Source organism: Aquarana catesbeiana, linkage group LG11, assembly GCF_042186555.1.
Source record: "Aquarana catesbeiana isolate 2022-GZ linkage group LG11, ASM4218655v1, whole genome shotgun sequence".
Taxonomy (NCBI): domain Eukaryota; kingdom Metazoa; phylum Chordata; class Amphibia; order Anura; family Ranidae; genus Aquarana; species Aquarana catesbeiana.
In genome coordinates, this window is record NC_133334.1 from 53,060,870 (window position 1) to 53,074,809 (window position 13,940).

The window sequence follows — 13,940 nt, forward strand, 5'->3', positions numbered from 1 at the left end:
ACAAATGACAGAAACTAGGCAACTAGCAGCTTCCCATGGGGGAACTAGTGTGTGCTCTGCTGCATCCATTGACACAGGCAGCGGGACTCGGCCCACCCCCTTGACGCTGGTTTTGACTGACAGCACTGGGAGCCAATGGCTCCTGGTGCCCCAGCAAAGCCAGCGAGTCCTGGAAGTGAGGGGAGAGCAGACTTGCAGACATGCATGGCGCCGGATCGAATGAGGGCTCAGGTAAGTAAAAAGGGGGGGTGAGGGGGGATGCTGACACCTAAACATTTTTTTACCTTTATGCAAGGAATGTATTAAGCTAAAACATGTTTAGGCTTTACAACCACTTTAAAGAAGGTATTTGCAATGGTTTATTTTTGCTTTCTAAGACCCCTTTCACACGGTCACCATCAGTTCTTATCCGTTGCTTCATCCGTCTTCCGTTCCGTTAATATCCGTTTTCATCCATTTTTGTATCCGTTTACAGCAGTTTCTGTGCCTTTAAGGAAATTACCCAGAAAGCATTGCTCCTCCCATCCTACATTGCCATGCATGAACAATTTGCCGACTACTTTCTATCTCCATCAGAAGTTCCATGGCAGTACCAATATATATAAAAATTGCAGTGCAAATTTAAATGTATTAATTCATTTGGTTATTTCATTGTGTTTTGATAGTATAAAAAGACACAAAAGCACATGATATGTTCAAAACAGTTTTAGCTTTATTATTCTGCATAACCCTTTTAAAATAAAGGTTTTTTCACTTTGTTTTTTTTTTTATTTGTCAAAGTATGAACTTTGAATTATTTCTTCAAAACGGATCTTAACTGATCGGACGTTGACGGACATTGCCAGTTAATATCCATTTTGACGGATCTGGACGTAGCCTTGTACGTTAAAAAAAAGCGGATAAAAACGGAAGCGGAGGTTAACGGATGGTCATCCGTTTGCCCATAGGAATGCATTGTCTTCGTCCGAAGAAAAACGGATAGACGGTCCGTCCGTGTGAAAGGGGCCTTACAGCTCTGCTAACAGTTATTTTGCTTTCAAAACCAACAGGGTTTACTTCTGCTTTAAAGTGGTATTAATTGGTATTAGTGGTAGAAGATAGACAGCCAAAAACAGAAAACTAATGCAGCCATCTGATCTAGGAATTAATAAGCTAAAAGATACTACAGGTTTACTTCTGAGCTTAAATACTGTTTTAACATTATGGGGTTGATTTACTAAAAGGCAGAGAGTCTCTTTGGCTTTAGTAAATCAACCCCATACCCAATCAACTTAACAGTCTCTTTAAGAGACTGCACTTTGCAGTGAACATGGTGAAACTTCACTTTGTAAAAATCACCCAATCGGGTGCAAGGAAAAGGAGGGGGAAAAAAATAAATAAATAATAAAAATCACAAAAGCATATTATTTTTTGGAAATGATGGAAATCAGCAGAGCTTCACCACATTCACTATGTAAATCCAGGAAGTGAAAAGCAGGCAGCTTCAGCACAGTCTATTTGCCTTTTATAAATCAAACCCTAAGTTTCGATATGCACAGTTCTTTAAACAAGCTCCTGTCAAATATTTATTATGTCATTATTACATTTGTATCAAATAAAATAGGTTTGGCAGTCCTAATAATGGATAACCCATCAATCCGCGCGATGACCTGCGACAACATACAGTCCTGCAGAGGTGCTCCACCCTATCCGACTCTTGAAGTGGTAGTTAACTTTTTTTTTTTTTTTTTAATCTATAGTTAAGCTTACCCATAGGTAAAATGAACATCTCCTAAACATGCACTGTTTTGGAAATATTCTAGCGAGCAGCAGCGGGTGACGTCACCGGCGCATGTGCTCTGAAGGAATGGCATACCCTTGTCGTTCCTTCAAGGCTCTGTGTCGTGGAAGAGACCCCTATGCGCATGTGCGGCAGTGATATCATCGCGGCTTGGCCATTCAAGCGGCTGTAGCTTGCAAACTCGGAAGGAAGACCGGCTGGAAGCCTCTGTAGTGGTGACAGTATGCTGCTGGAGGCCTTTCATAATGTGCTTGTATGAAATGCAAAAAAAGCACATTATACTATTGCCTTGCAGGAGTTAACTTTTTTTTTTTTTTTTTTACGAGTTTACTACGGCTTTAAGTCTGGTATACACGGATGGAATATAGGCCGGTTCAACAGAAACCAGCCAACATTTAGCCTATGTGTAAAGCACCCTGTCCGGCTCCTGTCAAATGGGCATGCTGGAAAACCAGCAGCCGACAGGCATCCGATCAATGGTGGGGCAGTACCCCTGTCAGAACACAATAGCTCAGTGGGGGGAGCTCTGTACTAACATCGCATACTTGGTACAGAGAGCTTCTTTTTGTAAACCACCTGTGTGTACCAGGCTTCAGTTGGCAGTCAGAGACCGCCTTCTCTCAGCCTCCTGTGTTACTTCAGAGCCCATAAAAACTGAGGTCTAGGCATCTATACAACTCATTGAGGGGATCCATACTGCTGTACTGTCAAACAATACCTTGTAACAGTGAGGTGTGGATGGGTTGCTTTCTCAGGTATGTTTTTGTACAGCACATTTGTTCTCTGTGGTCTTCATCTTTGAATGCTCGTTTTGTGTGCTGCTGCCTTTGGCGCTTTAGTTTTATCTGTTTACAGGTGCATGCGGCTCCTGATCATACAAGTGTCATGGAAATATAAACATGAGCTTTACCTGCTGCTTACAGAGAGACAATGGAAGCATTCACTGGTTGCTCAAAGAAGAACTTAAGCTGGATATACACATTCAGTTGTTTTCGTTCAACCAGCGGGTTGAACAAAAAAAAAAAAAAAAAATTTACAACAGATTCCTACATCAACAATGTGTGATGCGGGGATCTTTCTCACTGTACTACTGTATTCTGAAAAAAAGGGACCCCCCGATAACACTGATCAGTGCTTGCAGCTATTGCCTTTCCAACAAGAACGTTTGACAGAAGCCGATCGATAGACCAGCCTTTGATGAACAGACAGCACACATGTACCGAAAGTCGTCTGGTTCCTTTTGTGTGTACTGGGCTTTATACTAAGGATTAAAGAACATACAATGTTTTCTCAAACATTACTGAGGACTGCAGTGCTTGCATGTTTTTCAATGAACAAAATCTACAATATATACAGTATAATACATACACATACATACATACACACACTCCACAGGCTATGGAGCCATCTAAGGATCTTCACATATCACAGTAAAAATTCAAAACGAAGGAGGGCTACGCTATTAAAAAAAAAAAAAAAAAAAAAAAAAGAAAAGAAAGAAGAGGGGTGTAGAAACACGTAATAACGAGACTTCCTCTTTATTGTTGTCTGATCATCGGAGTAATTTGCATACCTTTATTACACCTGCTCACTAAATACGGCCTTTATTTCTGAATGTCCCAAAAGAAATAATGTTATATGTAAATCAGACAAAGAACATCCAAACTGATGTAACTCATTGCAGAGAGAGACTATAAAAAAAAACTTACAGTGCCTTAACAAAGCATTCATACGCCTTGAAATTTTCCACATTTTGTGATGTTACAACCAAAACCGTAAATGTATTTTATTGGGATTTTATGCGATAGACCAACACAAAGTGGCACATAATTGTGAAGTAGAAGGAAAATAATAAATGGTTTTCAACATTTTTTTACAAATAAATATGTAAAAAGTGTGGCGTGTATTTGTATTCAGCCCCCCCGAGTCAATACTCTGTAGAATCACCTTTCGCTACAATTACAGCTGCAAGTCTTTTTTGGGGATGTCTCTACCAGCTTTGCACATCTAAAAAGTGACATTTTTGCCCAAAGCACAAGCTCTGTCAGATTGGATGAAGAGCGTCTGAACAACAATTTTCAAGTCTTGCCACAGATTCTCAATTGGATTTAGGTCTGGACTTTGACTGGGCCATTCTAACACATGAATATGCTTTGATCTAAACCATTCTATTGTAGCTGTGGCTGTATGTTTAGGGTCGTTGAGGCGCTGGAAGGTGAACCTTCCACATGTTTGCTGTGTCCCCCACATGGCTTCTCACAAACTGCAAACGGGACTTCTTATGGCTTTCTTTCAACAATAACTTTCTTCTTGCCACTCTTCCATAGAGGCCAGATTTGTGGAGAGCTCGACTAATAGTTGTCCTGTGGACAGATTCTCTCACCTGAGCTGTGGATCTCTGCAGCTCCTCCAGAGTTACCATGAGGCTCTTGGCCTCTTCTCTGATTAATGCTCTCCTTGCCTGGCCTGTCAGTTTAGGTGGACGGCCATGTCTTGGTAGGTTTGCAGTTGTGCCATACTCTTTCCATTTTCGGATGATGGATTGAACAGTGCTCCCCGAGATGTATAAAGCTTGGGATTTTTTTTTTTTTTTTATAACCCAACCCTGCTTTAAACTTCTCTATAACTTTATCTCCGACCTGTCTGGTGTGTTCCTTGGCCTTCAGTCCTCCAACCCCCAACGTCCAAGGGCTTCACAGAACATCTGTATTTATACTGAGATTAAATTACACAAAGGTGGATAATTATTAATTAGGTGACTTCTGACGGCGATTGGTTCCACTAGATTTTAGTTAGGGGTATCAGAGTAAAAGGGAACTAAATATAAATGCACGCAACACTTTTCAGATATTCGTAAAAAAAATTGAAAACCATTTATCATTTTCCTCCCACTTTACAATTATGTGCCACTTTGTGTTGGTCTCTCACATAAAATCCCAATAAAATACATTTACGTTTTTGGTTGTAACATGACAAAATGTGGAACATTTCAAGGGGTATGAAACTATGAATGCACTGTATCTGACACATTATCATACAATACTAAGGGCTAGTACATACTTGTGGTGCTCTCTGAAGAGCTATCCACATTCAGATCACTCTCCAGGGAGCATATGACAGGCAGCGAGGTGGTGTGGTATCGCCTCCTCACTGCCTGTTTGAACCCCCAAAATGCCAGCCTACCACTCACGAACTGTGTGAAATGCACAAGGTGTGGGGTGGTAGCAGCACAGCTCCATTTACTTGAATGAGTCATGCTCAGCGGGTGGTAGTGCCCCGGCAAACGCAATAGGGGTGTAATTCCTGAGGCAGAGGAAAGCATGGTGGCCACAGCATGTGTATACCCCCAGATGCTGCCTTCCCACCAAAAGGGGGGGGGGGGTTGGCTTAACCGTGGGGGTTTTCCACACCCCAACTGCAGTGTAAATAAACCCTTTAGGGCTCCTTGTTTATCAAGCAGTGAATGTGACATTCACCAAACATTTACTTCAGATGAATTAACAGTAATTTAAAACATATGCACCAAGAACATCTGCAGTGAAGGTCTAGTAAATGCCACATTCACTGCTTTATAGACATACTTCCCTAGCAATGAGTTCCTCAAAGTTGAACTCTGGGAAGTAAAAAAAATAGTCCCTTGCCATTGGGCTCCCCCTGCACTGCAAGGGTTAAGTGTTCATTTATGCCTAGGGTACCCATAACTAAGACATTTACTTACAATTCCTCACTTTCCCCGCAGGTGGCGCTCTCCTCTTCTTCCTGATGCTCCAGTTAGAGGGGGTCCCTCTGCATCCTCCCTTACAATGCAAGGCTTTTAGCCCTGCATCAAACTTGGTGACATCAGAATGTCTGCAACCGCTGAAGCGCCTTAGGAAGAGGCTGCAGGGACAGGTCGCATAACATGGCGGGAGTCTCTGGGAGCAAAGAATTAGGTGTGTAGAAGTCCTTTTTACTGATACCCCAGGCATAAATGAGCATTTAACCATTGAAGTGCAGGTTGGGCCCAACTGCAAGGGAAGAGTTTTCTTTTCTGCGGAGTTCAGCTTTAAACATCATTGCTGCACACATCTGATCAACTAGTGCAGAAAATACCAAGACATCACATTAACCTTTTCAGACGGGAGATGGGAAAAAAAAAATTCTACTGCTGCCGACGAAAGCGCAGAGGTTACTTGGCCTTTAAAAGTGGAATTGCAACCCAAATTACTTTCTTGCTGTCTTGCATAGAATATGGAAACACAGGAACCTCAGTCATAGCTTTACAGCCATCTTTGCCCTTATTTCAAGAGTATTCCTAAATAGCCCCCCAAACAAAATAAATGTCTGCGTTCCTGACTGGGCAGATACCTTTCACTGGGAAAGAAAGTGAAAGCTGAACCCTGAGATGACCAAATATTGTCCAATTACCAGAGACGCGTGTATTCATCCTCGAATCTTGGTGTGCTTTGAGTATTACTTCCAGATCTGTGCATTAATCCGGTGTGAGGCTTTTCCTGTGTGCAGGAGCTTCTTGTAATAAAGACCGCTCACCTTCCTTGTGCAGGGTGGCTGGTCTTGTCTCCGCCCCTTCCTGTAGCTTTCTGCAGGCAGTCTGTAGTGGGTGGGGCCTGCTGAACACCTCACACAGCTCTGCTCTGTGCACAGGCTATGTACAACCCAGTGATGTCACTGCTACTTTTACAAGGTACTACCTAAGTTTACCAAGGCATTTGGTGCACACAAAGTGAATTTACATTCTTTGTGACTACTAAGGAATAGAATAAAAATGATGTGCATCTTTAAAGTGGTTGTAAACCCAGACGAAAAAAAACAAAAAAACAAAAACACACCTGCAAGACAAAAAGGCATAATGAGCTTGTATGCTCATTATGCTAAGTATTTCCTAATGCTAGCTCATTAGGAAATACTTACCTTAGAACGATGCTGTTGCAGTGGTCCTGGCACACCACTGTGACCGGCGAAAAGTCTTCCCGGAGTTATTTCTGGGTTTGCGGGCCCCGGCGCTGATTGGGTGGAGCCGCGATGCCATCAATCCCGCGAATGCGTGCGGAAGCTGTCGGTAACGGCACAGCAGCTGAAGAAACAGCACGAGCGAGCCGTTTCTTCAGTGCCCATGTGCCAATGACGTCGGCACATGCAGATACAGTGAATATCTCCTATACTGTGCAAGGAGAAATTCACAGTACCCACAGGTAAAGCCTTATTATAGGCTTACCTGTAGGTAAAAGTCGTTATAAAGGGCTTACGACCACTACAAGGGGTTGTAAAGGTAATTTAAAAAAAAAAAAAAATAACAAACATGTTATACTTACCTTCACTGTGCAGCTCGTTCTGCACAGAGTGGCCCCGAACCTGCTCTTCTGGGGTCCCTCGGCGGCTGTTTCAGCTCCTCCCTGCAAGAACTAACCACCTTAATGCGAGCTCCCTCGCATGGTGGTTAGTTATTGTGGGCGCGCTCCCGTGATGCACCCGGCGGCTATAGCCGCTCACTGTATCACTCGGCCCCGCCCCCGGGCGCGCCGCGTCATTGGATGTGATTGACAGCAGCGCGAGCCAATGGCTGCGCTGTTTTCAATCCATCCACTGTAGCCAATCAGCGACCAGGCTGAGCGGCGAAATGGATGTCGGGAGCGAGCGGCTGAGTTTCAAGGTGTCAGGTAAGTAAAACGGGGGGGGGCTGGGGGCGGCGGTATTGTCAAAAGTTTTTTCACCTTAATACATATAATGCATTAAGGTGAAAAAATTTTTACCTTTACAACCCCTTTAAAATGATTGTAAAGGTTCGTGTGTTTTTGTTTTTTTTAAATAACAACCATGTCATACTTACCTGCTCTGTGCAAGAGTTTTAAATAGAGCGGCCCCAACCCTCCTTTACTGGAGTCCCACGGCGGTGCTCCTGGCTCTTCCTCTTCAGGGAGTGCCCCCACGGTGAGGCAATTTTCATGGGGGCACCCGTGCGGGCGTGCTCCCGAGTCCCGCTGCTGCATCCATTGACACAGACAGCAGGACTCGGCCCTGCCCCCGGCTCCTGTGTCTTGCACTTGGCAGGAGCTAGGAGCGCCGGAGGGGAATCCCAAAGAAGAGGGGCTGCTCTGTGCACAGAGCAGGCAAGTATAACATGTTTGTTCACTTTAAGAACCCTATAAGACAAGCTATACCTAATAATTATTCATATCAACACAGAAACACAACTATACAGTATTCACACTATATAAGATGCATCAGCAATAACCTCACATTTTTAAGAGCGTGTTTTACAACTTCTGCAGTTATTACAAATGTAATTCCCTTTCTTATTTATTGCACAGATCAAGCCACGGGCTATGCTGGTCAGAGAACGAGAAGATTGCTGTACTGGTTGTGCCAATGATTCATTGCAATATTTATATTCTTCTCCTTACTAGCTGCTGGCTAACTGGATAATGCTCAGGAGCTGTAAATGGCAAAACAATAAAAATCAGATCCCTTCTCCCACTTAATGACTTGAGGGACCTGTCACTGCAAAACGAAATGTAAAACAAAATTTTAAAAAATGTAAAAAAAACAGTGCAGGTGAGCCACAATGTATCCCACTTTGTACGTACATTCGCCATACAGAACTGGCAACTCTCCAATTGCTTGGGAATTACAAGACCTAATATAAGCTGCCAGTGTTATTTAGTACAGCGGTCCCCAAACAGTGGTCCATGGAGCACTGATGGTTCACGAGAAAAAGGTGGTAGTCCTCAGGGGTTCTTCCGCAAATCAACATTGTGGCGGATGTATACCACCTAATGTGGTTTCCAGTGTTGTTCTCAATGAGCGCTGGCAGTCAATAACATCAGCGTGCATTGATATGTAATGCCTCTTCTGTAGTTCTGGATCCTGTGAACTCAGAGGGAAGCGCCGGAAGTCCGCTCCTTCACCAATAACCCACGGACATTAAAAAAAGTGGACATTCAGTATGCTGGATGGCATAATGTATGCCTACAACTGGCATGAAATAGGCAGATGTTACCATTCCAGACACCACTGTTAACTTGTTTCCCAAATTAGCTGGTTGTATCATACAACTCATACAAGGCAGGTCCATGATTACATGATATGGGGAGTTTTGGTTGTAGGAACTTCAGTGATCTAAACGGGTCTTAAACTCAACCCTAACATCTTTTGAGATGAATTAAAAAAAAAAAAAAAAAATACAGGACTACAAGCCAGGTCTTCTAGTCCAACATTAGTACCTAAATTAACAAATGCTCTTTAAAGCCGTATAAAACCCAAAACCAAACATATATATTGCTGGATAGCAATCATCAGATTTGGTGGCTGCATTAGTTCTTTTATTGGCTCTTATAAGTAGCATGAGGCTGTATATTCTGCAATATTTACATTTTTGGTAAACTCATTCAATGAATCCTGAGATAACATGCACTACCAGCAAGAATGAGTCCTAACATTTAAAGAGTACCTGTCATTTCAGATCCATCATGGCAGCGCCTGTTAGCGGGCATCCACTCACCTGCTGCTGCCACGTCCCTCACCTTTTAGCGGATAGAATTGGATGTTGGCGGGTGTCAATGGACACAGATCAGTACTGTTTGCTCTGGTGCAACGGTTTAGAAAGTATTCAAGCCAAGAAGCAACAATAGTTGAGGTATAACTAAAGGCAAAACTTTTTTTTTTAGTTTTGGATAGAGAGGAGAGGGATTAGAACACCTGTCAGTTTTTATCAGGGCTGGTTCAAGGATTTTTGACACCCTAGGCGAAACTTCATTTTGCTGCCCCCCCCCCCCCCCCTGGCCCCACCCCTGACTCCATCCCCTTTGCCCTGCCCATGTATACCCTACCTTTTTAATGAAGTGCCCATCAACTACAGCCTCACCAGCAGCCATCAAATGCAGCCCTACCAGTGCCCAAAAAAATTAATGTTTGCTTGCTTCCATTCATTCGAGAGTCTGAACACAGACACAGCCCACCGCCTCCGCCTGCTGATGCTGAGACTTAGTTGCTAGTTGCAGAGAGAAAAGAGTAGGGACACCAGTGGCCGGGCGCCCTAGGCAGCAGTGCGCCCTAGGCGGCTGCCTAGTTTGCCTAGTGGTAGCACCGGCCCTGGTTTTTATTACTGTCTGTGTTCCAATTAGGGACATTCACCCTCTCCATTTGTCCTGCTTAACATTATCATTGAAAGTGAACAAATTTTGGGTTGTCCCCAGAAAAGTAGGGAGGGGAAATCTTTCAATGGAGACACTAGTTCTGGTGACCTGGGGGTCCCCAAGGAATTCCCTTAATTTTCAGGGATTTCCTCTCACTTCCTGTTTTGGTTATGGGACAGGAAGTGACAATAAATATCCAAAATAGCACACAGATGGCGAAGAAGAAGAAAAAAAATTTGACAGGGGTTATAACCCGTCAAAAAAAAAAAAAGTTTTGCCTACAGTTCTACTTTAAGCAACTGGCATTTTCAAAAAAAAAAGTCAACTATGGTAGGCTAGTATTTCCATTAGAACAGGTTTATGTTAAACAGGCCACACTGGTAGAATCAAATTTTTTTTAGATGAACAAATTCCATAGCAACTCTGTGGAAAACATTGACCACTGATGAGAGTGGAGGACAGGTTTGGGAAACACGACACTATTGGATAAACACAAGCAAAGCTCAGATCTGTCAATGGCCTTGTCAAGATGGAATGCTAGATAGGCATTTATAATAACCAAATACGTTTCACACGTTTACAATCACAGTTGCTTAGCACCGATAATAATAATAATATGTATAATACCACATATGGGCCAAGATGCCTGTTTTTTCCTTACCTTTGGACACCCTTGGATATTCCAGCCTTCTTGCTGACCAGTCTATCACTGCAGCAGTCCACCAACCTCTTGAGTGTATAGAGACATTCCCGGAATGTAGAGAAGAACGGATAGTGACTGATGATGCAGAGAGATGTCAGGGTGCTATTACGAGAGCGCTGGACTACTTTAGACAGTCGTTTTTGGTGAGGAGAGTGATTGATATCGGATGCAGACTCTGCCTGTAAAGGGTGGCCTCCATCCGAGCCCTCAGACCCATTCTCCGAGGCTGGCTTGGGCTGCTTGCTCCTTTTGTCTTTTGGAATGCGTTTCTGAAAGGAGCGGTAAAAGTTGACACATATTCCGTAGCGAATAATTCCACTGTCTTTATCAGTAAGCGTGAAGACGAAGGAAGTGTCATCTCGTAAGCTCATGCGCTTCTGTCTCACACTGAGACATCCTTCCGGCTGGCAGAAGAATACCACATCAGGAGGCAAAGGAAAGTCATGGTAGTCCTCTAAGGGGTACCTGCGGAGCAACTCCGGAGTTTGAGCAATGCTGTCACTGCTTGGTTGCCTGATGTGAGGAAACAGACTTGGTTCACAAAAACAGAATTTTTACCATGTAAAATACAGCAAGCAAAGGTGGGGTAAGGGAGAAAGTTAAAAGGACACGGGATGAATTTGGTGGGGAAAAAATATAATTTATAAAGCGTGGAAAATGCAGTATGATAAATGGCAGACAGATTTATGCATTGATCAGTAAGGTGTACATGCATCTGTTGCAACTCCAATTTAAGCATCTCTCCTGTGAAGTGGCAGAGCTTTACAGGAGGAGAAGTTATTTGGAGAAGTTGAAAGAGTAAGCCTGGGTTCATACATATGCCTTTGCGATCCACTGTGGGTGTCAATACAAAGTTAACGGCACCCCAAATGTATCGCAACGCAGTACGGGTTTCCTGCACCAGATGGCCTGGTACAAAACGACCATGCGATCCAGTTGTGGTGAGGCTTCAAAAAAGGTTCCTACACTTCTACGGTATGGTGTGATTTGAGCCTACTCAAAATAAATAGGCTCAAATCGCACTACACTGGTCGCACGTGAATTGCAGTGTGATTCACATGTGAGTTACAGTGTGAACCGGAGCTAAAGGAAATACTGTAGATCAAATATCAGTTTCAGAGGAACCCAAAGAAAAAATGTTGTTGCAGAATTGTTTCAAAGATGTGACACAATTGACAATTTAATCCAACGCGGAATTGGTCTTATTTCCCACCACATTCCTTATCACTGATATGGAGGTATTTCTTTATGAATTTGTCACAATATTAATGCCATATAGTGAACATGTCACAAATAGAAACTGCTTGATTTTTTGCATGTATCTGACAAAGCATTGGATCAGTACAGCAGTCAGGAAATTTGGATTTTCAAAAGGTCAGTAGTGGCAGTCTCCATATTCTCTCAGTACAAATAAAAAAAAAAAAAAAAAAAAAAAAAAAAGTACACCTGGGAGATATAAGCAATCACTGAAGTCTTTTTTGGAGAATGTTCATTCCCTGGCTGTTATTCTGATCGTTTGGCTTCAGTGATATATTTCAATTCTCTAACCTGAAACACATGAAGTGATAAGGAGTTCTGCTTTTCCAACACTTGTTTCATTGTTATTTTTGTGACTCAAAAGTAGAGCAGGCCATACATTATGCAATTTTCTTTCCTTCAACCACAGGTTGAAGGAAAAAAAAATGTTCAATTTCCACATCAACAGTGTCAGTGTTGATGGGAGAATTCCTCTCGCAGCGCTATTGTATTGTGTTATGCTGGCGGGGAGCCACCCCCACCAGCAGAGTAGAATGATCACTGCCAGTGGCTGAAGCAGTGATCAGGCAAAAAAAAAAAAACACTCATGGCTGATTGTACTGATGTTGATAGATGGACTAACTTTAGTACAACCAGCATGCCCATAGACTATGGGTACTCAACCTGTGACCCTCCAGCTGTTGCCTCATGGGACTTGTAGTTTTGCAACAACTGGAGGGCCACAGGTTGAGCACCCATGCCATAGACTGTTTGATCTCTCCATGGTTGACCTTATGAAGCCAGACATAGGCTGGCAAACAAAGCCCAATTTAATGCTCAGTAAATCAGCAATAATAATTCCAGGCATCAAAACAAAAAAAACCCTTTACAAAGTCTGTTTAATTTCTTTTAGTAAGCAGTTACGGTCTGAGTAGAAAAGCCTGTCCCCTGATGGCATTTTGCAGAGAAGGACTCTTGCTCTTCTGTGGAAGCAGCAGTTGCTCTGCAGAGGTCCGACACAACCCTCTGCCGAGTCAGACCTAAAGCTTTGGGACCAGCAACACTCCTGCACCTTGCACCTTGCAGATTGGAGATTGGAGAACTCCGTCTCTGACTCAGCAGTGAGTGAATCAGACCTCTGCAGAGCAACAGCTGCCTCCGCACAGGGAGCAACGGTCCCCTTTTTTTTTTTTTACAGTACTTTTGTTTTAAAGCAAAAAATGGATGCGCTAATCATATATGAACTAAATAACAATGTCACAAATATGGCTCTACCGACGCACCATTCTAAGCAATTGGGTGGAGCCATATTTGTGACATCATTCCGCATGAGCAGGTTAGGTGCTGACCGCCGCCGTGCGTTATTAATGTGATAAGAATGCTGATTTTTATCTTCATTCTCATATAATTTGTGTGGTTTAAATAAAAGCCTTTTTAAACATATTGCACTACAAGATTTCCCTCTTTTATTCATGAATACGGGGCGTTATTACCAGCTGCCCACCATGCCATTTGAATTTATGGAGTCATCAGTATGAATGCCAGTGGAATAGACAACCCTTCCAGCTTGGTTACCGAGTCTGTTTGGATCAATTGAGGAGTGTGTGATCTCTATAACTTGAGATCCACGATTTCTGGTAAGCAGTGTGTATTTGTGGTGAAGGGATTCGTTTGAACACTTCTAGTATGAATACGGATGCGATGCACAGTTTTAACCCATCACTGCAAAGCATCGAAATTCACCATAAAGGATTTTCACTGTTGCAAAGTTTGGTTTGATGGACACTTTGTTTTGTTTTTTTTGTCGATTCCGTGTCATGTTTATTTAAACCAATACATTGTTATTTAGTTCATATTTGATTAGTGCACCCATTTTTTGTTTTATTTGCCTTATGGTTCTTGTGTTCGGACTATATGGGCTGCAGCTTTTCTAGAGATATAGATCGATCTTTTTTTTTTTTTTGTTCGTTCACAATGTGCATTGATTTGTTTTCATTTTAGCACCAGCTAATTGTTTCATTGGTTGATTTATTCTCAGAAGTAGTAACGGGATAAGCGCAGTATTTCTTTATACATTTTTATTTAGTAC

The 13,940-nt window shown here is 42.7% G+C and overlaps 1 protein-coding gene across 34 annotated transcripts in view; it reads right to left on the reverse strand.

The window, feature by feature from the left end:
* Positions 1–13,940, reverse strand: part of MADD (MAP kinase activating death domain) — a 175,234-nt gene that overhangs the window by 132,999 nt on the left and 28,295 nt on the right. For all 34 annotated transcript variants that reach the window (XM_073604395.1, XM_073604389.1, XM_073604391.1 and 31 more), the window contains exon 3: positions 10,574–11,128. In XM_073604395.1, coding sequence (XP_073460496.1) covers positions 10,574–11,128 — 555 coding nt within the window. The remainder of the gene's footprint in view (positions 1–10,573; positions 11,129–13,940) is intronic.